Source organism: Protopterus annectens, chromosome 3.part0 (genome assembly GCF_019279795.1).
Source record: "Protopterus annectens isolate FY-2018-M chromosome 3.part0, PAN1.0, whole genome shotgun sequence".
Classification (NCBI taxonomy): Eukaryota; Metazoa; Chordata; order Ceratodontiformes; family Protopteridae; genus Protopterus; species Protopterus annectens.
Genome location: NC_056731.1, coordinates 932,480,291 through 932,507,145, shown reverse-complemented (window position 1 = coordinate 932,507,145; position 26,855 = coordinate 932,480,291). Strand labels below are relative to the sequence as shown.

The 26,855-nt window shown below is 43.0% G+C and overlaps 1 protein-coding gene across 1 annotated transcript in view; it reads right to left on the bottom strand.

The window, feature by feature from the left end:
- LOC122796955 (adenylyl cyclase-associated protein 2-like) overlaps positions 1-26,855 on the bottom strand; it is a 750,428-nt gene that overhangs the window by 280,657 nt on the left and 442,916 nt on the right. Inside the window, exon 6 of the mRNA XM_044065728.1 lies at positions 337-506. Within this exon, the coding sequence (XP_043921663.1) occupies positions 337-506 (170 nt within the window). The remainder of the gene's footprint in view (positions 1-336; positions 507-26,855) is intronic.

The window sequence follows — 26,855 nt, the reverse complement described above, 5'->3', positions numbered from 1 at the left end:
GATTCTGGAAATTGGGCCAGTCACAGGCTTCTGCATGGCAGAAAGACCCCAAGGATCAGTACTATAACACTGACTATGAAGAATATCAACTTAGGTTAATGATTGCCTATCACAAGTTAAACTCTGTTGACCTTGACAGTAGTATCAAACCACTCAAATATCCACACTCTGATTCTGATAGGCTAGTTAATTAAAAAAGGGTTCTATGGTCACTCCTGAAAGAAAACACTTATGCCTAGCATGTCTTATTTGGTTAAAAAATAATAAAATAATGATTTAATGAATACAAGGATAAAAAACAGATAAATGAGGCAAACAGGAGGAAATATAACTTACCACTCTCCATTTCTTTCCTTCCAGCTGTAAAACTGGAAGGTGATGCTGTTGAGGTATGACTTTAGGAGAAGTTGGACTAGGAGTTTTTGTAGGAGAACTTACTGATGTACTTTGTGCACGTAATTTAGGATTTTTATGGGTCTTCTGGTCATCTGACACATGGCGAAGCCCTAAGAAGTTCAAAAAAATAGTAGAGTAATCCCAGACACCTGCTTAACAAGTAAAACCACTCTACAAAGCAATATATTAACTAAATGGTAGAAGACTTTTCAGCTTGATCAAGCAAACCTCTTCAAAATTGTGGTAAAATAGCATTTTAAGTATTAATTAATTAGTAATTAATTATGTACAATGCTAAATAATGCATAAATGAGTAATTACCATATCTGCTGATCTTCTAGTGAGTTCTCTGTTCTGCATCACATCTTGGGCTCTCCCTCTTGAGACATTTTATTTTTCTTTTTTCAGAACACTCTCAAACAGCTAGCTCACCTTGAGCCCTAGCTCCAGCTTTCAAGGCATGGATGCCCACATGGTATATGCTGGAACATTCAGCACCAGAATAGAGAAACATACTGGCCCCATAATCAGTAATTCTTGATTTCTCATCACATGTGCAGGATAACCCTGCAAGTAGGGAATAGTGATATAACAGTAGAAACATGTAATAGTTAGAGAGCGAGTCCTTGCTAAAGGTAGCTAAAATATCTAAACAACAACAGACGGAAAGGTAAGGATGAAAGGGATCTACCACAGAGGACCGTAACATGGACAATGCTCATGTGTTTATTACATCTTACTTTAAGGAACCCTCTGCAATAGTTATTTCTCTTAACAAGACTCTCAGACTCACATTAAGTGGAAACAGGAGCTACAGAAGTCATTTGAAAAACACAACAGCCCAAATTTACATCATTTCCATACCAGAAGCAACAAACACAAGAAGGTAACAAATCTCAAGGTAGCTAAGGAACAGACACAAGCTGTGGCATGAAAGGTAAGCAAACTTTCCATACAGGAATCACTTTGTGAAGCAAAGGTAAATTGCCAAGGGACTGGCTAAGCCCATGTTGGTAAGTCATGATACCCTACCTTTATCCATATATTATGCGATAACCTCTGCAAAGGAAGGAAAATGACCAAGCAGTCTTTTCTTGAGGTGATGCTCCTCATAATCTTTTGGGTGGACACCTTAATGTTGCCAATGACTACTGTCCAGAACACTGTAGCAGAAACACCAGCTTAAAACTCCAAATTAAAAGGATGTACTTTAACCTTTGGACTCAGTGCAAATAATCATCTACTGAGTCAAAGCTGGGCCAAATGCCTGCTTTTTATCAGAGCTGGATGTACCAAGATTATATAATTGTGTTATCTATGGAATGCCAAGCTCGAAGGTAAAGACAAAGGTAGCAATGCAAACAACTAAAATGATCATATTTTCATACACTGGGAATTATGATGAAAATCTGAGAATGCCTCATCTTACCTTCTAAGGCTGTGGAGGGCAACAAACAGAGTACTACCAGCAGCTTGGTTGTTAGGTGAAGAAAATCATCCTGCTGAATGATTGGTGTATTCTCTGCTTAAAATGGAATGGTGTTGGGTAAGCAAACTCCAGAAGGACCTCAAAAATAAGGCCTTAGGGTCTCTCAGGAGACAATCAGAATAAGTCTAATCCTCAACATTCTGAACTTGGCAAGCTGGTGAGAAGTTAAAGGGTACACATGAAAATTGTAAAGAAACATTCCCCTCCAATCTACCAAGAAAGCATGTACTGCTTGCTTTCAACTACCCTACTGGAGACAGCAAAACCTGGAGAGAGTAGAATTCTTACCAGGACCACTGGATCACAGACCAGTTAATTGGAGTCAATGGTTATAAAGCCACAATGAAAACAAATGAATACCTGACTCCAAAAACACCAAAATCTTTTAATAAAACAACACAGCTTTCTGGATGGACTCCCTTTATCAGTGTTCATTCACAAACAAAATCAACAAATCAGTTCAAATAAGACATTTAAACTGACCACAAGACACCCCCCCCAATAAAACTACAATAGCAATTAGTCTAATAAAAAAAATAAAATCACAGAAACTTTCACTGAACATTAACCATAAAAACAATACAAATATTTATAAATACTATAACTACAACTCCCTCGCTAAACTTACATTAGATTATGGTCCAAATCTTATTTTTAAGTTTACAGTTATTCAGGTGTTAGCTAGAAATATAAGATGGATGACATTAATAATAGATTGGAAATAAAGGAGTATGGCTGGATTTTATGGCTAGAAGCAGACTGCATACCCAGCTTGAATCTTGCAATTAGTATAAAACTTGTTTTGAGAGAGAAACAAAAGAACTTGAAATTAATTCTTTATCCCTATTTATACTATAATAAAACATTTTCCAATTGCATTCTGCATCAAGTCCAGCAGGTATCAATGTTCTATATTTTAAAATAAACTTTCCTTAAAAAGCAACTTATGCTTCAAATTCATATTAAAAACTTTAATCTTCTCTAAAATATTACCCTGAAGACAACTGCTATTACCCCCATGATGGAGAAAATGCATTGCTAAAGGACTCTCCACCTTTTTACTCCTAATATCCCTCAAATGTTCTAGCAGCCTGTTATAGTAAGGATAGGGATTGGTTACAGTATTTAATTATCTTAATTAATGTAAAGTTTTATTTTTTTTTTGCTTTTTTATTAGGTATATATTTAATTAAAGAGTGTTTGTTTAGTTTTAATTCTTGAAAGGCTTTTTGGCTGAGGTGTTGGAGAGTGTTCAATAAAATTTGGGTCTTTTTTACTGGCCTTGGTGTTTTTTTTATATTTTTTTTCTGTTTGTACTTTGTTTGTTAGTTTCCTACCATGATGGCTGTAACAGAAGGAGATGCAGTGGAGATCCATTTGGAGACGGTATGCTTGGAGACTGGTTTCCTCTCAGAGCTAATGGTGAAAGCCACAAACAGTTGGTCTGATCTTCTGATACTCTTGGCTCTAAGTAGTAATGCAGTTGCCTATGAACAATCCTTTCCCCCTTTGTTCTGGGGGTTGGGGAAGAAAGTAGGCAAATGTATGGATTAATTCAACTAGGTCTCTATTACCACCATGGGCATAAAGGAAGGGTTAGTCCTGAGTGAGACTCTGTCTGGGTGGAAGATGATGAAAGGTTCAACACTCATTAGGATCTGAAGCTGAGAAACTCTTCTGGTTGAGGTGATAGCCAGTAAGAAGGCAGTCTTCTGGGTCAAAATGTTTGAATCAGTGGAAGCAGCTGGCTCGAAGGGAGGAAGGGTCAGTTTCTCCAACATGAAAATAGGTCCCAGGGTGGAACTGGAGGCTTTCTGGGAGGCCTAATGTGAACCCCTGTCAAACTGTTTCATGAGGGGGTGTGAAAAGAGAGGCAGCTGAGAAGACAGCTAAGCAGAAATAGATGAAGCATGGGTTTTTATGGTGGCGTAAGAAAGTCCTTTATCAAAAAGGCTGGCCAAATAAGACAGGATGAAAGGAATCTTGGCTAGAAGAGGGTTTTGTGCTTTATGTCTGCACCAAAGGGAGAATCTTTTCCATTTGGAGGAGTAAGGTTTCCTTGTGTTAGGCCTCCTGGTCTCTTTTAGGAAATCCAAAACCTGCTTGTCTATGAGAGATTCCTTCGATGAAATCAAGGCATCATCCATGTTGACAGTTTCTTCATCCACAGGTTGGGGTGTACAAACTTGCCCCTGTCCTGCGTTAATAGGTCCATTCTCTGTGGCAGCTGCCATGGTTCTGTGTTGGTTAGACTGATTAGCAGAGGGTACCAGTGCTGCCTGGGCCAGTCTGTGGCTATAAGTATTACACTTGGTTCCTCTTCTCTTAACTTTATCAGTACACTGGGCAGCAGTGGTACTGGAGGGAAAGCATAGAGGAAAAGGCTTGTCCAAGTGAAAGAAAAAGCATCTGTCCTTCAAGTTGACTTCAATTTGTCCCTGGAGCAAAACTTTTTCAGTTGAGTATTTGCTTTGGTGGCCAAAAGGTCTAACAATTGCACACCCTATTCTTTTGGCTATGTTGAGAAATAGTTCTTGATGCAGTTGCCACTTGCGGGGGTCTGACAGGTTTCTACTGAGGTGATCTGCTATTTCGTTGTGTATACCCAGCAAGCACTGTGCCATGAGGTGCAACTCTAGGGAGTGAGCTGTTTCCCACTCATCAATTGCTAGGGAACAAAGCAGTGGGTCCCCCCATTTGTTTATTTATGTATCACATAACTGTAGTGTCTGTCTTCACTACTAGCACTCCTGGCTTCCATTCCTTTTGGAAGTCTATTAGAGCTTTTTGGACTGCCGTAAGTTCTTTTAAATATATGTGGTTGTATCTGAGCTTGGAGACCCATCTTCCTTGACTCCAGAGGCAGTTGAAGTGGGCTCCCCAGGCTACCTCTGATGCATCCATTCTCAGGGTTTGCTACTGGGGGATGAATTTGAAAGGGAGACCCAGATTGAGGAAGCATGTTTGGGTCCACCTGACGAATTCCTTCCTGAGACAAAGGATGAGCTTTATCTTGGCTGTGATTGCTGGGATCACACATTCTTGAGGTACCACTGAAGTTTCCTTATGTGTAGCCTGGCCACGGGAATCACGAGGATGCAAGAGGCCATGCAACCCAGGGCCTTGAGCTACTCCATGGCTATGAGATAATTCCTGACCATTATTTGTCTGGAGTACAGGGTCAAGAAAGCAAACTTGTCCTGAGATAAGAATGCCTCCTGGAGGGCCGAATCCAGAAGGACCCCTGGGAACTCATCCCTGGTTGTAGGGTTAGTCTGACATTTCTGTCAATATACGGTGAACCCCACTGAGGTTAAAAGGTTTTTGGTGAAAAGCAAGTCCAATCTGAGTTTTTCTGGGTTTGTTGCCTGGATGAGGCAATCATCCAGATAGGGGTAAATTTGAATTCCCTTTGTTCTGCAGAAAGCTATCAGAGGATCTAGGCATTTCATGAAGACCCTGCGAACAGTAGAGAAGCTAAAGGGCACAACACATAACTGATGGTGCCTGGTACCTGCTCTGAAGCCTAGGAAGCTTCTGTGCGATTCCTCTACAGGGCTATGAAGGTATGCATCCTTTAAATTCAGAGTAACAATGACAGCATTGGGTGAGGTCATGGGTAGAAGTATTTGAAGGGTTAATATCTTCAAATTTGGGACCTGCAGGAATTGGTTGAGTTTTCACATGTCTAATATTGGCCACAGTGTACCTTCTTTTCTGGGTACCAGGAAGAATCTGGAGTAAAATCCTCTTCCTTTTAAGTGTTCTGGTACTGGTTCCACAGAGTACTGGGTGCACAGTAACTATATCTGGGCCAATGCCTCAAGTGTTTTGTTTTGGTGGAATGTCTGGGAAGCCTGAGGGAATCAAGGGTTGCTTGAATTTGAGCTTCTAACTCTGTAAAATAATGTTTAGTGCTCACTGGTTTGCAGTAATGTGAGCCCACGTTCTGTGGAATAGTGGTAGCCTTCCCTCTGGCTTGGGAGGGGTATGTGGGGGGCCATGGAGGGGAGGGGTTAAGGAGCACCATGACTGAGTCACTGTTGCTTCCTGCTAGGGCCTGTGGGCATGAGCCCCCTGGCCTAATGGGTTTTGAATGCCATTGCTTGGGCAGTTGGTGCTGTCTTTGGCTCCTTTCCCTATGGGACTTTCTTTGCCTAGCCTTGGGTTGGGAAGCAAAGGAACAATGCTTGGCTGAGTAGTTTCTGCTAAAGCGAGGAGGTCAGATGTGAAGAAAGTCCTTACCAGTCTGCATGGACTTTGCCTTGTATTACATTTTCTTGAGTACAGCTTCAGCCTTGGGACCAAAAAAAAGTCTTTATCCAAAGGTGTGTCCAAGAGGTTGGATTTGACATGGTCTGGGAGGGTACTGTTCTCTCAACCATGCATATCCTCTTATGACAGAATATGTTGCTGCAGCCCTACTGGAAGCTTCTATGGCATCTTAGCCACAGTGCAGACAGTGCTTGGTTACCTGACAGCAGAAATTACAAAGGTCCAATAACTCCTTAGAGAGACCCTTGTTTTCCTTGCCCATCAATTTTTGCTTCATTTGGTCCAGAAAAGTTTTCTGGAACTTAATCACGTGAAACTGGCAGTTCAAGGCCTGCATAGCAAGGGTAGCGGATGTGTAAACTTTTTTGCCAACTCTATCTAAGGCTCAAGTTTCCTTTGTTAGGAGGCAAGGGGTTTTTGGATGAGTTAGCTCTGGCTCCCTTAGGACCTGGGGGGTCACAATCTCGGGGTCTGCTACAGGGCTCTTAAAAATATGTTTGTGTGAATCCAGTGCCCTATAAAACCTGTCTGGCTTTCTAGGGGCAGGAGGGAGGGAGTTTGGCTTTAAGGAGGAGTCCTGGAATACATCATCTACCACCTCTAAGACAGGAGGAATAGAGAAGGATTTGGGTTCAGGGAGGTTAAAAAATTTCCCAATTATTTTCTTAGATTGTGGGTAGTCTTGTGCTTCCTACTTGACGTGTTCCCTTAAGATGTGAAGAATTTCCCCAAAGGAAATATCCTCAGGAGGGGAGGCAGAGGCAAGATTCTTTGAGTCAGAGCCCCAAGGGACACCAGGCAAACATCCTCGTTAGAGGTAGAATCCTCCTGGTCAAAGTCCTTATCTGAATTAAAAGAGTAAGAGAGATCTTCTAGAGGTGTGTCTCTTTTTCTTTTACTTGGAGAAAATTCTGGGAGAGGCTGTTTGGATCTAACCAGAAAGATTAGATCTCCAGCCAACCTCACAAGATCCTACTGATATGCCTGGGAACGGCAGTCGATAGGCCTAGGTTAACACTGGGTGGAATCACTTTCTTATGAATGACTGTAGGTTTTGTTCTATGACCGATCTCTGGCCCAGAATGGACAACCAACTCACACAGATGAAAGGCTGTTGCAATGTCCTGGGAAGCAAAGATCTGTTGTCAGTTTTAGCACAGTTGTCAGAAGCTGGAGCATGCACAAAAGTCCCAGATGCAACCAAAGAACTGAATCCTACGGCTTGAAAATAAATTGAGGGACCAGAAGGCATTTCAGACACCGAACGGGTTTCAAGAGACACCTGTGCCACCACCTCGGTTGCAGAAGGGGGCTGCAAAAGCATCTCACCTTCTTCAGCAATAGCAAGCCTAGGAGGACTAGCCAACGACAAGCATGGCTTTGTCCAAGAGCCTAAGCCTGGATTGTTTTTCCTTATCTCTTTTTTGCCTAGAGATGTCGACCTCAGCTTGATAGTGAACACTATAGTAAGTCATCAGGCTATTCGTGTCTTAAAAGACCTTGCTGAAATCTCGGCTCTATGCCTAATGGTTTTGTTGTTAAAGCAAGCACAAAAATGACAGTTCAGGACACTGTGTTCCAGCCCCAAGGAAGTCACACAAAAACAGTGGAAGTCCTGGTGTGGTACCTGTTTGCCACAGCGGAGACAATTATTAACTTTCTCTGACATTAGCCAAACGATACAAACAAAAGTTCCCCATCAGGGTATTTGGCTTTCCAGAATCTTCTTTTTCTGGTGCAGACTGACCGATGCACTGACTGGCACTCTGCTTCAGGCTCCGACAGCAGGAAAGAACTGAGATCATGGTGCAGCCAATGACGTCAGATAGGTGGTCCGCCAGCTCCAGTAGGAGGGAAATTTATTCTCTGGTAGTTGGGCCAGCCAAGGGTTTCCACGGTGGGAAGTCCCACAAGTTACAACTGGAACAGTGAAACACGAAGAACATCAAGAGCATAATTCCAAAAAGGAATGTTAAGAGCCAAACTCAGGAGCAAATCTGATAGTAAATGATGACTACACAGCATTCACTAAACTGTCTTCATATGGAAAGACGCCAGAAAATCTGCTGTTTTACCATAGGCTTTAACTCCAACACATGTCAAACTGTACACGCCTTTACATGTCTCTGAATCCCTACTCAGAAGGATGGGTTACCAAACTCACAGACCCTGCTGATGTGTAGGAAAAAGTGTCACAACAGGGATTTGAAGATGTCTTCTTTTTTTTTTTTAAATCCTTGGGACAATCACCATAATAGACTTTTTTAAGCCATTAGCTAAACCCAACGACCGCAATCAAGGCAAAGCCCAAACTAAGGTAAGTAAAAGGGAGTCCCAAGATGGGATAAACAGAAACCAGTATTTCAGCAAAACAGGCACAGATAGTTCGACAACAAAACTTATTCTGCTATTACAACTACTTCTGTGAAAACCTCAGGAGTAAAGTGGAGATCAGAGGGGAAGAACTTGCTGGAATCCTACGATAAAGCACAGAAGACACAAGATACTGACATGCAAGAAGGCATCTATAACATTCAAAGCAACCACACAATAGCTAGTAAGGAAAAGGGGCAACAGGGCCATAAAGGGACTCATTCAGGGCCCTTTACTACTCTGAAACCTAAAGATTTTTTTCTTGAGTGATTTCCCCCTCTCTGCCTGACAATAAGCCTCCTCCTTCCAGACGGTCATTCATTTGTTCCCCCAACACTACCCACTCATACCTTGTATCATCCACTGGAAGTATCTGCAGTCTCCTTAGAGATTAGCTTATCACTGCTGTACAGTTCAGGGCTGGCAGCTGTCTGGAGGAGAGACCATCATCCAGGAAGCCATAGGGGTGGCCACTTACTCCCTGGCTTATTGAGTCCCATGTGGCAGCCTGATATTGGCAACTGTGCATGCAAAGTTCTGGTGAGCAAGCAAGTCTGGATCTTTAATGATACATGCTCAGCCATCTACCTCCACTGCTGGTCAGCAGGCAATAATAGCAGGTCATGTTACCCTCATCCACAAAGGATGGCAAAGCCACTCCTGTTATTCCAAGTAGTTCACCCAGTGCCTGAGCTAATTCTTGAACCTGAGACAGCTGCGTCAATGTCGGGGTATTACTCCTAAAAGCCAATGAGCTGGCATGGACTGTTAAACAGCTATGAATAAATCCAAGAAACCCAGCATAATAGCCAAGATCAGGCCGACCATCCACATTAGATGGAAAGATTATGAATGTGTAAACAAAATATTAGATAATTCCTGATCAGACAAAATAAATCCTACCATGGCAGACATCACAATTCAATTACTTCATAACTAAAGACCATGTCAAATACTCATTTATCCTAGGAGACAGCGAGATCTATGTAGAAGTACATGTAAAGAAGCAACCTCTCAAGGTAGGTCTGATAAAAAATGAGTACTGATGAAAGTTGCTCAAGAAGTAACTTCACTGCAGATACTAGAGTGGGGTTGGGGAAAGTTTTCTGGGATGCTTAAATAACTGCCTCTGAGAAAATGGAGACATGTCCTATTGAGAGACAAGAATGGCTGCCAGATGGATGGTGCAAAGAGAGGGACTGGGAGCACAGTGCTGATTTTTGCAGGAAGCTACTGATGGCATATTCCTTCTAAGCTCAGTAGTACATATGCTGCTATGCAATATTGTAATTTCACCATGATCTCAAATTTTACGTTTTATACTTACAGTGATCCAACTGAAAATGGTGCATATTTGTACATGAGTGCTTCCTATGATGTATAAAGATGCTCCTAGTCAGAAAGTGGTTGTTCCCAGGGGGTAACAGTGTGTGATAAATTAACTGAATACTATTGTCACACGATCACAGTTAAACAACCATCAGCCTGGTCTAACAGGAAAGTGTGTGTGTGTGTGTGTGTGTGTGTGTGTGTGTGTGTGTGTGTGTGTGCACGTGTGTGAGATGTGTTAAGCTGAAATACACTGGTGTGGACTAAATTTCTTTCACTTGTTCACATTCTTGAAAGGGGGCAGCGTGTAGGTGAAAAAAAATAAACATAGCCACTACTAACATTCACTTGTTTACAATTAATCAATCAAAGATCTGCTTTATCAGACAGTGTGTGTTTGTGGGTGAAAGAAGCTGAAATAGATTACTGTGGGTAAAATTTCTTTCACCTAGCCAAAGTTAAACACAAAAGGGGTAACCACTTAGTGGATATTCTCGAGGGGGATAAAGAATGAATGCTACTCTCCATTGTTAAAAGTTAAATGAATGTTTTTCTGACTTGTCAGGGGCTACATATGTGAAAGAAGCTAAAATCCATTATAGTAAACGGGACAAATTTCTGTTGATAAGAGTCAAAATCAGTGGTGTCTTAGTCAAAGTGTTTAGTCTCGGGGAAATTAGTCTGTCTGGAAAAGCAATTGACAAGTACTGTCATTTGTTAACAGCTAAATAATCAAACTGAGTTATCACAGAAAGTGTGTGTATCTGAGTGTCTGTGTGAAATAAATGAAAATATATAACTGTGGGGTTAATTTTGTTTATCTGATCACAGCTACACATACGATGTATCTACTCAGAAATGGTTATTCTTGGGGGTAAGCGGAGTCAGTGTGTGGAAGCTAGGACACCTTCTAGAAAAAAATAATCACAGTTTTTTATTTCTGAACAACTTATATAACTTATTTATAATCAGAAGAGGACTTTCCTTTAACTAAAATGAAACAGCTTATTTCAGGGGGATACAGTGTGTGTGTGTGACAGGAGTTAAACTATTGTTTTGTGACACTTAATTTTTCCATGAAGACATAACCTTTGTTTTGGTGTTCAGAATTATCACCTTATTTTTACTATAGTTGTTTAATGCAGTCCTTCATTCATCTAATAGCCACCAAATGTTCATTACATTTAGTTCACAAACATCACATACATTTTTCATTTTCTAACAAAGGCAAACACAGAATGCATCAGGTCATAAACATACTGCTTTGTTATAAGACTAGAGCCAAAAAGTACAGTTGTGTACACTTACCATAAATGTAGATGTTCGAGTGTATTCACTGTTGCAGTCATCACACTTGGGTTATCCTGCCAGGGGTAGCCCTCAGTGGGCCCGAATACCAGACACTTATTATGTCTTCGTCGGTTGCTGTCGCTCCAGGACTGACGTCAGGTCGTCAGTGGTATAAAATCAGGCACCCAACGCCTTTACATCAGTTTTTCTTGCCCCAACTGTCAAGAGCCCCCAAATAAGGAGCTAAGTTATGGTGGAAGAACACCACCAGTAGAAAGTAAATACCAAAATTTCCCCATAAGGAGAGAGAGAGAGAGAGAGAGAGACAAGCTGGGGATGGAGGGTGGGAAAAGTACAGTTGTGTACACTTACCATAAATGTAGATGTTAGAGTGTATTCAATGTTGCAGTCATTACATTTGGGTAATCCTGCTGGCAGGTTGCCCTCAGTCAGCCTGAATTCCAAAGTCCTGGGTCCTGCGTCGGCTGCTGTTGCCCCTTCCCTGATGTCAGGTCGTCAGGGGTATAAAAGATGTGACCGACGCCATTTTCTTTAGTTTTTCTTGCCCCAGATGTCAGGTGCCCCCTGAAAGGGTAGCTAAAATTTAAATATATATATATATATATATATATATATATATATATATATATATATAAATACATGCACCAATTTAAACTTTACCTTCATCTACAAGCAAATACACCACATAGGTTGTATAAATCAGAGAAGTAAAGATAGGTTCCATCAGAAGAAAAGGGGATGGCGGGTGGGTAACTTGGACTGCAACAGTGAATACACTCGAACATCTACATTTATGGTAAGTGCACACAACTGTACTATGTTCTTCGTGTTTCACTGCTGCAGTCATTACATTTGGGTAGAGTCCCAAAGCTATGGTTGGGAGGCTGGAGCTAAACAGCATTAGGAGCGGCTATGAGACCCTGCAGAACTGCAGTGGCAAAGCCTGCCCTGGATTTAGAGTAGAGTGGCAGATGATAGTGCTTTGTAAAGGTGTGCACTGAACTCCAAGTAGCAGCCTCTAAAATGTCCTTGGCTGGTACTCCCCTGAGAAAGGCTGCTGAAGTGGCTGCAGCTCTGGTGTGGCCTAATGCCCTTAGGCATTGGCTTGCCATGGTGTAAGTAGCAGAAACGAATGCAGTGGCCTATCCACTTTGAAATAGTCTGCTTTGAGATGGCCTTTCCTTGTGATCCTGCAGTATATGCCACTAGTAATTGTTCTGTCTTTCTGAAAACTTTGGTTCTGTCCAAGTAGAATCTAAGCTGTCTGTGTACATCCAAAGAATGCAGAATTCTCTCCCCCTTGTTCTGCGGATTTGGATAAAAAGTTGGCAGATGAATAGTTTGGTTAAGAGCCACACTGGACACCACCTTAGGCATAAATGTTGGGTTTGTCCTCAGGGAGATCCTGTCTGGATAAAAGGTTCCACAGCCATGAGTGCCTGTAGCTCTGAAACTTGTCTTGCAGAAGTTATTGCTACGAGCAGAGATGTTTTCCAAGATAAAAACTTTATATCAGCAGTAGCAGCTGGCTCAAAAGGAGGCAGGGTGAGTTTTTCCAAGACATAGTTGAGGTCCCATGCAGGCATTGGTGATCTCGTTGGAGGCCTTAAATTTTGGCTCCTCTGAGGTACTGCTTTAATAAGGGATGAGAAAAGATTGGTGGCTCTGTATTGTAATGAGCCGAAATGGCAGAGGCATGAATTTTAATAGATGAGAAAGATAGTCCTTTGTCCAGCATCTCAGTTAAGTATTGCAAAATCTGAGGAATATTTGGCACAGCTGTATCTGTTCCGTGTGCCTGGTTCCAAGCACAGAATCTCTTCCATTTTCCAGCATAAAATTTTCTAGTACTAGGCCTTCTGGCTTCCAAAATGATATCCATCACAGCTTTACTGAGAGGTGTGTTTTGTATGACTACATTATCCGCCATGCTGCCAGGTTTAAAGTCCTGAGTTGGCTGTGCAGGATCTGATTGTTTTGCTGGGACAGAAGATGAGGTATTTGAGGTAAGGTCCAAGCTGGGCATTGAGACAAGCTCCTTAGTATTGGATACCAGTACTGGCGGGGCCAGTCTGGAGCAATCAGTATCATCTTTGGCTTCTCCTATCTGACCTTTAGGAGTACCTTGGGGAGGAGAGGCAGAGGGGGAAAGGCATATACTGATAGGTTTTTCCACCTGAAAAATAGGGCATCCACTTTCCATGCTTGTCTGTGATAAATCCTTGTGCAGAATATTTTTAGTTGGTAGTTGTGAGGGGAGGCAAATAGAGCTATGTCCGGGCATCCCCATTTCCTTGTTATCATGCTGAAGACTTGTGGAACCAGCTGCCACTCGTGGGGATCCATGAGGTTTCTGCTTAGTTCATCTGCCAGAGTATTTTTCCTTCCTGGCAGGAATTGTGCCTGCAGATGTACTTGGTAAGTCAATGCTGTGTCCCACAAAGTCATGGCTAGTCTGCAATGGGGGTAAGAATGTGTGCCCCCCTGCTTGTTTATATACCACATGACCGTGGTGTTGTCTGTCTTTATCAGTAGTTGTCCTGGATGAAGTAGGTCATTGAAGGCTGTCAGGGCATTTTGAACAGCTAGCATCTCTTTTTGATTGATATGTAGGTGCATTTGGTTTGAGGTCCATGTGCCCTGAATGCATCTTTCTTCCATGTGGGATCCCCAGGCATAATCTGATGCATCCGTTGTTAGTGTCTGCCTGGCTGGGGGTAATGTGAATGGCTGTTCCTTGTTTTGGTGACAAGCCTTTGTCCACCATCGAAACTCCTGCTGCAGCAGGGAATGAGAGTAATCATAGTTTCCAGGCTGTGGCAATGTTGAGTCCAAACACTTTTTAGGTACCACTGAAGTTTCCTCATATGCAGTCTTGCATATGGAATTAGTAGGATGCAGGACGCCATGAAGCGCAAAGCCTGCAGAATTTTTCTTGCAGATAACTGGGCCTTTGTTGCTAACATTTTGAAATAGGTAGTCAGTTGCCTTTGTTTGTCTGGCGTAAGATAAGCCATCTGAGCAGTTGTATTTAAGCTTGCACCCAGGAATATTATCTCTTGAGAGAGTACTAGTTTTAATTTCTTTTCATTGACTGTGTACCCTAGGCATGTTAGAAGTCTTTTCACAAAGGCCAGATGCTGTAGAAGAATGTCCTTGTTCTCTGCTTGAATTAGACAGTTGTCCAAGTAAGGATATATTTGTATTCCTCTTTGTCTGCAGAATGCAATTACTGGTGCCAGGCACTTTGTAAAGACCCTGGGCGCAGTAGAAAAGCCAAAGGGCAGTGCAGAGAATTGATAATGCATTCAGCCAGCCTTGAATCTGAGGTATCTTCTGCATATCTGTCTGACTGGGACATGCAGGTATGCCGCTTCTAGGTCTAAAGTCACAAGCCAAGCGTTCTTGCCCAGCATGGGCAGAAGCTGCTGCAAAGTCAACATCTTGAAATTTGGTATATCCAGGAATGTGTTCAGAATAGATAGGTCCAATATTGGCCTCCAGGCCTTGTCCTTTCTGGGTACCAAGAACAGTCTTGAGTAAAATCCTTGTCCCTGCTCTTGCTCTGGTACTTGTTGAATGGCCCGCATGCATGTCCATGAGGGATGAGACTTGTTTTTGTGCCTATGCCCATTGATTTTTTGGCAGATCTGGCCAGTCGTTTGCCTTTGGTGGGGTATGGAAATGGAACTTGTAGCCTTGTGACATGATATTTAGAACCCACTTGTCCTGGATTATAATGTGCCAATTTTGAGAAAAAAGTGCTAATTTTCCCCCTAAGGGTGCTGCCAGGAGATAAGTGCTTGCTGCAGGCAGGGGGAAGTCATTGGGACTGTTTCCTGTATGGCTGTGATTTGTCTTCTCTAACTTTGGAGGTAGAAGCACCCCACTGCTTTGACCTGTATGAACCTTGCACCTGGGATCTGCCTCTAGGGCATCTGGATCTGCCCCTTTGAGGTCTGTCTGACACAGGAAAGGACCAATTCTTTGTTGGCCAGTGTCTACTAAACCTAGGTGGCTGTACTTGTAAGAAATATTTGACCGTTTGCATAGATTTAGCTTTGTCCTCCATTTTCTTTAACACCTCTTCTGCCTTAACACCAAACAAAGTATCATGCTGTAAAGGTGCATCTAATAATTTAACTTTGACAAGATCAGGCAAATTTTGTTCCTTTAACCAAGCATGCCGCCTAATTACACAGCCCGTAACTGCGGCCCTGCAAGAGGCCTCCAAAGAATCAAAACCACATTGCAAAGTATGCTTTCCAACTTGTTCAGCTGCATGCAATAAATCCTGCTTTTCCTTGTTTTCTCCACATTCAGAGTTTAACATTTTCTGTTTAAGCAATGCCATGACATGTTGCTGATATTTGAGCATATGAAACTGACAGTGTAAGGCCCTTATAGCCAAGGTAGCAGATGTGTAAACCTTTTTTCCCCATCTATCCAGTGCCCTAGAATCTCTGTCGGAGGGGGTAGGGTTTTTGGCAGTGGAAGCCTTAACTCCTTTGGGACCTTGAGAAATAGTTTCTGGGTCTGCAGCAGGGTTTTTAAAAAGGAATTTATGAGAGTCAGGAACCCTGTAATATCTGTCAGGCTTAACAGGAGCTGGAGGTAAAGAGTCAGGGGTAAGACTAGACTCCGAAAACACATCATCTACAATGTCTAACACAGGTGGCCTGTGTTGAGGTAGTAAAAGGAAATCTCTGAGCCTCTTTTTAGATTCTGAAAAATCTTGGCTCTCCCAGTGGAAATGCTCCCTCATGTATGCAAGGTTTCCCCAAAAGAATAGTCCTCTGGAGAAGAAGCTGAAGGTATAGATTCTTCAGCATCAGAATCCTCATAGGGGGTAAGAGAATATTCCTGATCAGAAGAGGAATAATAAGAAATGGAAACCTGATCTGAAGATTCATAGTCAGTCTCTTGCCTAGGCCTATTATCAGGAGGGGGATGGAAACCCCTGATCAAGGTAATCAAGTCTTCGGCCATTTCGAGCATCTGTTTTTTGGGCATAGAGGCCTGACCACGTGGCTCTTGAGTTTGTTTCTTTGCTTTAGAAGGTGCTTTAGTCTTTGCCTTTGAAACTGAAGTCAGTTTAATATAAAGATGTTTAGGTCTGAATACACCCTCAGAAGCCGGTGCCTACTCAGCGGCTCTGGACCCATCTGAAGGAATAGTATCCGAGGCTCCAATACCTTGAGTTTCCAGTGGCATGGCCGACTCCACGTGGGAGTTGGTAGTGGCCTGCGACTCTAAAGTAGCGGGCATCAGGGGCTGCGAAAGCGCCTCACTGAGAACCAGTGAACCGGCGACTGGCTTAGGAGAAGCTTCATCGTCGGTTTTGGACCTCGGTTGTCTATCTCTCTCCTTTTCTTTGCGTTTTTTGTGAACTCCGGTAGTCGGATGGCTATCCGACGACATTACTGGATAATTAAACCGGTGTCCAAAACAGTTTAAGGCAAAATCATACCGACGCTTAATAGTGCGTTGGTTAAATCTAGCACAAAACTGACAACTAGAAACGTTGTGATCCGGGCCTAGGCAAGGAATACAGTAAGAATGAAAATCCTTATGAGGTATTAGCTTTCCACAAGAAATACAATTATTTACTTTTTCTGACATCGGTCTGGAGCAAGAAAAAAGTTTCCCCAACGGGGTACTTAGCTTTATTGAAGACTTCGGATCTGAAACTCAAACACGTAAATCTCAGGAGTCGGCCGACTGGCACTTATGAACTGCTTCTGGCACTGTACAGCAAGAAAGACGTCAGGGAAGGGGTGACAGCAGCCGACGCAGGACCCAGGACTTTGGAATTCAGGCCGACTGAGGGCAACCTGTCAGCAGGATTACCCAAATGTAATGACTGCAACAGTGAAACACGAAGAACATCCAGGACTGCAACAGTGAATACACTCGAACATCTACATTTATGGTAAGTGTACACAACTGTACTATGTTCTTCGTGTTTCACTGTTGCAGTCATCACACTTGGGTTGATTCCCAAAGCTGAAGAAAAGGGTGGAGGCAGTCAAGAAGACTGGGGGGGCTGGCTAGGATGCCCTGCAAAACTGCGGTGGCAAAGCCTGCCCTGGATTTGGGGAAGAAAGGTAGGTGGTAATGCTTGGTGAGGGTATGAACAGAAGTCCATGTTGCAGCCTTCAGGATGTCCCTGGTGGGGACCCCTCTGAAGAAAGCTGCAGAGGTGGAGGTTGCCCTGGTGGAATGCATCTTGACCCCCTTTGGGGGTGGTTTCCCGTGCTGTTTGCAGCAGAAATGGATGCAGTGTGCTATCCATTTGGAGATTGTTTGTTTGGATATGGCCTTGCCCTCTGTCCCTGCTGTGAAGCTGACTAGTAATTGATCAGTTTTTCTAAAAGATTTAGTCCTAGCTAGATAGAATCTGAGCTGTCCTGTCTGTGCACATCTAGAGAGTGCAGAATCCTTTCCCTTTTGTTTTGTGGGTTAGGGAAAAAGGTGGGCAAATGAATGGATTGGTTGAGAGCCACATTGGACACCACTTTAGGCATGAAGGATGGGTTAGTCCTGAGGGAAACCCTGTCAGCATGGAAAATGATGAAGGTCTCTACAACTATGAGTGCTTGTAGCTCTGAAACTCTTCTAGCTGAAATGATGGCCAGAAGTAAGGCTGTTTTCCAAGAGAGGAATTTTAATTCTGCTGAAGCTGCAGGCTCAAAGGGTGGGGGGTAAGGGTGAGCTTTTCCAGCACAAAGTTAAGATCCCAAACTGGGGCAGGAGCTCTTCTGGGTGGCCTTAAGTTGTTAGCCCCTCTTAGGAACTGTTTGATGACAGGGTGTGAGAAGAGAGGTGGCTCTGTGCTGTAATGAGCAGAGATGGCAGAGGCATGCATTTGAACAGAAGAGAAGGATAGACTCCTGTGTATTAGGTCTGCCAGGTAATCCAGGATGAGAGCTAGGGAGGGCTGTGCTGTTTCAGCTCCCTTAGCCTGGATCCAGGTGCAAAATCTTTTCCACTTGTCAGCATAGGATTTTCTAGTGCTGGGGCATCTGGCCTCATGTAAAACATCCAGGATTTGTTTGCTTAGGCTGGCAGCTGGAGGAGAGGTCAGGGAATAAGCCAGGCTGCCACGTTCAGGGTCTGCAATTTTGGATGTATGAATTCTCCATTCTTCTGAGTCAGGAGTGTTTGGATCTGAGGTAGGTGCCATTGTGGCAGGGGTGACAGGCTGCGCAACAGTGGGTACCAGTGCTGGCGTGGCCAGTCTGGGGCAATCAAGACTGCCCTTGGTTTTTCCTCCCTTATTTTGAGCAGTACCCTTGAAATGAGTGGTAGAGGGGGAAATGCATAGATCGAGAGGTTTACCCATTGGAAGGATAGAGCATCCAGGCCTTGCTGTGAGGTTCCCTGGTACAGAATTTGCTGAGCTGATGATTGGAGTGGGAGGCAAAGAGGTCCACCTTTGGGGTGCCCCATTTCTGGGTTACAAGGTTGAAGGTTTTGTGGTCTAGCTGTCACTCATGTGGGTCTAGCAGGTTTCTGCTTAAGTTGTCTGCTAAAGAGTTTAGGGAGCCTGGCAGGAATTGTGCTAGCAGGTGTATTTGCATGGCTGAGGCTGTGTGCCAAAGGGTCATGGTGTGCCTGCAGAGAGGATGAGTGAGTCCCTCCCTGCTTGTTGATATACCACATCACTGTGGTGTTGTCAGTTTTGATCACTAGAGGCCCCGGGGAGAGTACGGGTCTGAAAGCTGTCAGGACATGCTGAATAGCTAGCATCTCCTTTTGGCTGATGTGCAGATGTATTTAATTTGGGCTCCAATGGCCCTGAATGCACCTGCTGTCCAGGTGTGCACCCCAGGCATAGTCTGATGCGTCTGTGCTGAGGTTCTGGGCGGCATGGGGTTGTGAGAAGGGAAGACCCTTGTTGTGGTTGCAATGCTGCTGCCCACCAAAAAAATCTTTCCTTAGACAGGGTATCACAGGTATGACAGTTTCCAGGTCTTGAGTGTGTTGACACCAAAGGCTTTTTAGGTACCATTGTAGTTTCTTCATATGCAGTCTAGCATATGGAATGAGCCCTAGAGCTTGCAGGATTTTCCTTGCAGATAAATGGGTTCTGGTGGCTAGTTGAAAGAAGTAGCCTATTAGATAGGCTTGTTTTTCTGGAGTAAGGAATGCCATCTGGGATGCCTTGTCCAGGCTTGCTCCCAGTAATACAATTTTTTGTGTGGGGACTAGTTCTAATTTCTTTTCATTGACAGTGTACCCCAGGGAGGTCAGTAGGTCCTTTACAAAGGTCAGGTGCTGTAACAGCTTTTCCTGACTGTCTGCCTGAATCAGGCAATCATCTGAGTAGGGGTAAATTTGAATATTTCTTTGTCTGCAAAAAGCAATGGCTGGAGCCAGGCATTTTGTGAAAACTCTGGGAGCAGTGGATAAGCCAAAGGGAAGAGCAGACAACTGAAAGTGTACGGATCCTGCCTTGAAACGTAGATATTTCCTGCAAGATTCCCTGATTGGGATGTGAAGGTAGGCCTCTTTTAGGTCTAGGGTGGCTAACCAAGCGTCATTGGACAGCATAGGAAGAAGCTGCTAGAGGGTGAACATTTTGAATTTTGGTATCACCAGAAAGATGTTTAGAATGGATAGATCGAGGATTGGGTGCCAGGTGCCCTCTTTTCTGGGCACCAGGAAGAGTCTGGAATAGAAACCTTGGCCTATCTGGTCTGCAGGAACATGCTGTATTGCCCTCTTGGAGAGCAGGGAATGGACTTGCTTTTTGGCCTCTGCCCATTGGTTTGGAGGAAGATCTGGGAATGCTTTTGGGGTTGGCAGTGTGTGAAAATAAACTTTGTATCCCTGGGACACTATGTTGAGGACCCATCAGTCGCTGGTAATAGAGGCCCAGTTGTTTGCATGGAAGGACAGTTTTCCTCTTAGGGGCACAAGCAGGTGGGCAGAGGTAAGGGGTGAAGTCATCTTGAGTTCTTACCATAAGGGGGTGGCTTAGCACTCTCTGTTTTTGTAGAGGAGGAACTCCATTGCTTAGATCACTACATTCCCTGGGACTGCTGTCTGGGGGGGGGTCTGCTTCCCCTGGGCCTTGGCTGAGCTGGCCTGCAGGGGGCTGGAAAGGACCAGTGTTTGGAGGAGCAATGCCTACTGAATCTCGGATGAACCTCGGAGGCTGAATCTGTAAAAAGTCTTTTGCTGTCTGCATAGATTTAGCTTTTCTTCCATCTTTTTTAAGACCTCTTCTGCCTTGGTGCCAAACAAATCGTCTTTGTTCAATGGTGCGTTCAATAATTTTAATTGACATGGTCTGGCAAGGTCTGTTCCTTAAGCCAAGTATGCCTTCTGAGGAGAGAACCAGTGACTGCTCCCCTGCAAGATGTTTCTAAAGCGTCAAAGCCACATTGCAAGGTGTGCTTAGTAACTTGGCTTGCAGTATGCATAAGCTCTTGTAATCTATTTTCTGCACAAGCAGGAAAGGAAGATATTTTTTGTTTGAGGAGTTCCATGGTATGCTGCTGATATTTCAGCATGTGGAACTGACAATATAGTGCTCTAATAGCAAGCATTGCAGAGGTGTATACTTTTTTACCCCATCTGTCTAAAGCTTGGGAATCCCTGTCTGAGGGGGAGGGATTCTTAGCTGAGGTTGCTTTAATTCCTTTAGGTCCTGGGAGATTACCTCTGGGTCAGCAGTAGGATTTTTGAAAAGGAATTTGTGAAAGTCAGGGACTCTGTAGTACCTGTCAGGTTTCCTGGGAGCAGGAGGAAGGGCGTCAGGAGTCAAACTGGATTCCATAAAAACATCATCCACAACATCCAGGACAAGAGGAATGGCTAAAGGTCTGTGCTGTCGTAAATCTAAGAATTCCCTGAGTCTCTTTTGACTGAGGATAGTCCTGACATTCCCAATGGAAATGATCCCTTAAAGTATGTAGGGTTTCACCAAATGAAAAATCCTCGGGAGGAGAGGCAGAAGGAATGGATTCCTCTGCATCAGAATCCTCATAAGCAGAGAGGGGCTGCATGTCTTCATATTCAAAAACCTCAGAGTCATCGGACTCCTGTTCAGATAAAACTACTGGGGACAAGTCTCTTTCCCTTTTGGAAGGGGTAGCCTGGCTTCTCCTAATAAGCATGATAAGGTCTTCCACCATTTTAAGCATTTGAGATTGAGACAAGGAAGCAGGTGCCTGAGCTTGGGCCATCGTTTTTTTAGGCATAGTTCGTACCCTGGGCCTTAGAAACTCTGTAGTTTTGGAAAGAACTGAAGACGCAAAAGAAGTAGTTGGTTTGTGTTGAGTATCAGTAGTGCAAAGAACTTCCTCGGAAGCTGATGCCGGCTCAGCAGCTCTGGACCCATCCAAGGCAGAGACATCCGCAGGATCCTTAGTTGAAGAAGAGTCTCGCGGCATATCGGACTCCGAACGGGTCTCTGTAGCGGCCTGCGAATCCAAAGAAGCGGGCATCAGGGTCTGCGAAAGGGCCTCACTGAGGACCGGAGAACTGACAACTAGCTTAATGGAAGTGTCGTCGGCAGTTTTGGACCTGTGTGGTCTGTCTCTGTCTTTATCCTTACGTTTGTTTGGAAGATCGGTAGTTAGATGGCTTACCAAAGCCATATCGGAATACGAGGACTGAGAGCGAAAATATTTAACTACAATAAGGGCCTAACGATGTATAGTTCTGGCGTTGAATAAAGCACAAAAGCGAAAGCGAGGGATGTCGTGGTCTGGACTTAAACAGGTGACGCAGAAGTATTGGTGTGGTATTTGCTTTCCACCGGCGAGACAATTGTTAATCTTTTCTAACATCGGTTAGAGCAAGAAAAAAGGACCCCCAACAGGGTACTTAGTTTTAGAAGACTTCAACTTCAATTCGGAAATGAAAACTCAGGTAGCGGCCGACCGGCACTTTTGTGAACTGCTTCTGCTTCGGGCTCTTCAGCAAGAAAGACTGATGTAATGGTGTCAGCTGCCTGATTTTATACCACTGACAACCTGACGTCAGTCCTGGAGCGACAGCAACCGACGCAGAAATACTAAGCCTCTGGTATTCGGGCCGACTGAGGCCTACCCCTGGCAGGATAACCCAAGTGTGACGACTGCAACAATGAAACATGAAGAACAGACAGTATTTACTTGTCTCTAGAAGTGATGTTTATAAGTATCTGAAATGATCAGATAGAAAAATACAGGGAGCTGTAAATTAGCATTCAGAAATGCAAGTATACAACTGTTCTATTACATATGTTCCAAAATGTGCAACATGAGTGCGCTTTATAACTGAGCATTCAAATATTTTGCCCCCCAAAGTGTACCAAAGCATCAGACTGCTTCATAGACATAATTTTGAACTGAGAGGAATTCCATTAGGCCTTCATGCATTTTGGAATGTGAAAGGTTGTCAAGCTGCATTATATTCACTTTCTGTAAAGGGTATGGATATAATTTATCTTCAGGGAGGGAAATGCAAACCATACCCAGGGTGAGTGGTAATTTAGTTAACATTACTTCAGAAGTAAAAAATCATACATACATTTTTCCATAAAAGCAATATCTCCTGTCACTGGAAATTACACCCCAGTACTAATAAAAGCAAAATAATTACTCAATGTCAACTATGTTTAATGGCTGAATGGCAGCATCAGGTGCAGTATGCACTCTTAGGTCCATTTGTACAATTCCCTGAAAATAACTATCAAATGCTGATTGTGATACTGCTTCCTACATGTTGGTATTAAATGCAGGAGAAAATAATATGTCAATGTTAAAGTTTGTTAAATTGCATTATATTTGATTTCTGTAACTACTGAACAAGATCAAAGCTCACACAGTGCATACCAAGTACTCCAGGAAACAGAACGAACCAGTAATCTCAAAGTCAAAGTGAACTTTGTCATTCAGACAGCACAACAGTGCAAGTGAATGAAACTGCCTTACTTCAAACTCAATGTGCATACAGCATATCCTGATACTAATATTAATACAACAATAACACATACACTAATGCTAGTCCAACAATAACAGTAAGGCATGTATGCAGGGCAGTAACAAGTACAATGACATGCACCAAGACTATTCCAATTACATGTCTTCATCAGTACCCCAAATACTGCACAGATAATGCATTGCATAGATCAGAATCAGACAGATTTCAAACTGCAAGGAATGCTAACTTGACATACTGCATAGAATGTTAACTTGGCATCGTCAATATTGCACATAAGGTATAAGACTGTATAGAGTTATTGTATGTCTGTGAATTACTTCAGCATTTTAACTCCAGACTTCGATGACCAACATGGTGTATGTTATTACTGGAATTCAGAAGTCTGATGGCTTGTGGAAAAAAGCTTCTATTACACCTGGTGGTTTTGCAACGCAAGTTACAGTATTTCTTGCCTGAAGACAAACAAGAGAACAGACCATGAGCAGGATGAGTGGAGTCTGACAATTTTCATGGCTCTGCTGAGGCACCGAGCAAAGTGCAAGTCCTGGATAGATGGGAGCGTGGACCTGATAATTTTCTCCGCCACTTTCACCCCTTGGACAGATTTGCGATCTGAAACAGTGCAGTTTCCATACCACACCGTGAGATTATAGTCAGGATGCTTTCGATGGTATCCCTGTAGAAGTCTGTGAGAAATGAAAGTGGTAGTTTTGCTCTCCTGAAGCTTCTTAGAAAGTGTCGACACTATTGAGCCTTCTAGACAATGTGATTAGTATTTATTCACCCAGACAAGTCTTCTGTGATATGCACCTCTAACAGTTTGATGCTCTTTACTCTTTCTACTGTTTCTCCTTTGATTGTGAGTGGAGAATGAGCCTCGCATCTCTTCCTGAAGTCTACTATTATTTCCTTTGTTTTATTCACATTGAGAGTCAGGTTGTTGGTGTCACACCAGCTAATCAGTTGGTTCACCTCCTCTCTGTAGGCTTTTTCATCACCATTGCTGATGAGACCCACCACTGCAGTATCATCCGCAAACTTTATAATGTGGTTTGTGTTGTACCTAACAATGCAGTCATGTGTCAGCATGGTGAAGAGCAGGGGACTCAGGACACATTCCTGCGGTACTCCAGTGTTCAGTGTGATGTTCTTCGAGGTGTTATTGCCTACGTATACCTTTTGTGGTCTATCAATAAGAAAGTCCAGAATCCAGTTGCATAAAGGAGTGCTAACACCCAGATAGACCAGTTTCTCAATCAGATGTTGGGAGATGACGGAGTTGACGGCCGAGCTGAAGTCAATAAATAACATGTGGACATAGCAGTTTTTGTTCTCTAGCTGTGCCAAGGATAAGTGAAGTGCCAGTGAGATGGCATCTGCCGTAGAGCAATTGGATATATAAGTGAATTGGAATGGGACGAGTATTGCTGGAAGACTTGATGTTAAGTAGTCTTTGACCAATCTCTCAAAGCACTTCATTACAGTGGAGGTGAGAGCTACTGGGCAGTAGTCACTCAGGCTTGAGGATGGAGACTTCTCGGGCAGTGGTATAATGGTTGTATTCTTGAAGCACTTGGGTATTGTGGCCTGATGCAGACAGGTGTTGAATATGTTGGTGAGAACAGTAGTTAACTGGTTAGCACAGTCCTTGAGCACCCGCCCCAGAATATTGTCAGGAACAGCCGCCTTTCTTGGGTTTACCCATCGCAGCGCCCTTTGAACATCTGCTGGGTGAAGGCAAAGCACTTCATCTTCTTGGCTGGTGGGCAGTTTTGTTGCTGTTGTATTGTTTCCCTTCTTTAACCTGCTGAAGTAGGTGTTGAGCTCATTGAGAAACTCTGTTATCACATTGAGAAGGTAGGGGCTTGTAGTCTGATATACATTGTATAGCTTGCCACAGATGCCTGGAGTCTCTCAGGTCTGAGATGTGACCCGAATTTTCTGTCCACAGCCCCGCTTAGCTTCTCTTATTCCTCATACATAGTTTCACTCTGGCTTCCCTAAGGGCATCTTTGTATTTAGACTTAAAGGCAGCATTGCTTGCCTTCAAGAGCTTGTACACTCCACTTGTAAGCCAAGGTTTCTGATTCGCTCATGTGATGATGCTCTTGTTGACTGCCACATTATCCACACACTTTGATATATAGGTCATCATGAACTCTGTGTACTCTTCCAGGTTAATTTTCTGGTCCATAGTAGCTGCCTCTTTGAATATATTCCAGTCCATGCTTTCGAAGTAGTCCAGGAGTGCTGAGACTGCTCCCTCTGGCCATACCCTTATTTGTTTCCTGGATGGCTTAGTAGCATAATGGAGAGATGATCCGAGTTACCCAGACGTGGATGAGGTACTGCCTTATATGCTAGCTTGACAATGGTGTAAACCTTATCCAGAATGTTCTCTCCCCTCATTGCAAAGACCACATGTTGGAAGTAATGAGGTAAAACTGTTTTCAGATTTGCTTGATTAAAATCATCTCATATTATGTGAGCAAACTCCTCACTCATCTGATTAATTTCAGTGTAAAAAAATACATAAAAACCAGTCCACAAGTAGTAAAAACCTCAAAGTGACTTTATATTAAAACAAAGGTACAGCTGAATGGTTAAGTGCTTTCATCCCTCAAAAGTTAGGACTTCGTTAGAAACATTAGTTAATTCAATTCAAAGTTTTTTTTTTTTATTAATTTAATTAAACAATCACATGATGTCCACTGATTTAAAGTTTAGAGAGACAGCAACACAAAACTTTGTCACTTAAAATAAAACATAAATTACATACGAAATTTGTAGAGAAATCAGAGCAAAAACTTTTCAAAAGTATTATAAAATATGATGAAATAAACCAATTACTCAATTTTAAAAATGATCATAGTATACCTATTATATCTCCCACTAAGTGAACTAAAACAATCGTCATAAAACTTTTTCATTAACTATGTAAGTGAATATTAAAAATCATTAAAGGTTCATATTATAAAACACATAAAACACCTCAAAGTGGACTTGTTATTTTACAATAAAAAAGTTATGTACTTACCTGTTTGTAGTCCATTTCGCCCTTCATTCTTACATATGGGTTCGGAGCCGCTCCTCAGCTCCGACTCGGCCGATTACAAAGCTCTAACTCTCTAAGTTGACTCATGGCATGGCAGGTATCCCACAATGCACTAGTAAGAATCCCCAGATCTTGTTGCTGCGGTCTGTAAAAGTGATATAAAGTATTTCCACAAGGAAAAACAAGATGAAAGGTCTCCAAGATAGACACAATCTTGTCTCCAGATCCTCCAAGGATACATGGACAGGGGTAGGTGGGTGGGTTCGTAAGAATGAAGGGCGAGATGGGCTACAAATATGAAATGTTATGGTGAGTACATAACTTCTATATGTTATGTAGTCCTATCTCACCTTCATTCTTACCTATGGGACAGCATCCCTAGCACCTTTTTCTTGGGTGGCTCACGGGAATATACTCCTAAGAACTGTGGAACCAAAGGCAGCTCTACCCCTGGAGGCCAAGTCCAATTTGTAATGAGTAATAAAGGTATGAGGGGTAGCCCAAGTTGCTGCTGCACATATACTGTCCATTGGAATTCTGGCTTGAAAAGCGGCAGATGTGGATATAGATCTGGTGGAATGAGCTTTAATTTTGAATGGGACTTCTTTGCCATTAGAAGAGTAAATAAAGGATATGCAACTTGAAATCCAGTTAGATAGCGTTATCTTGGAGACTGGCATTCCTTTT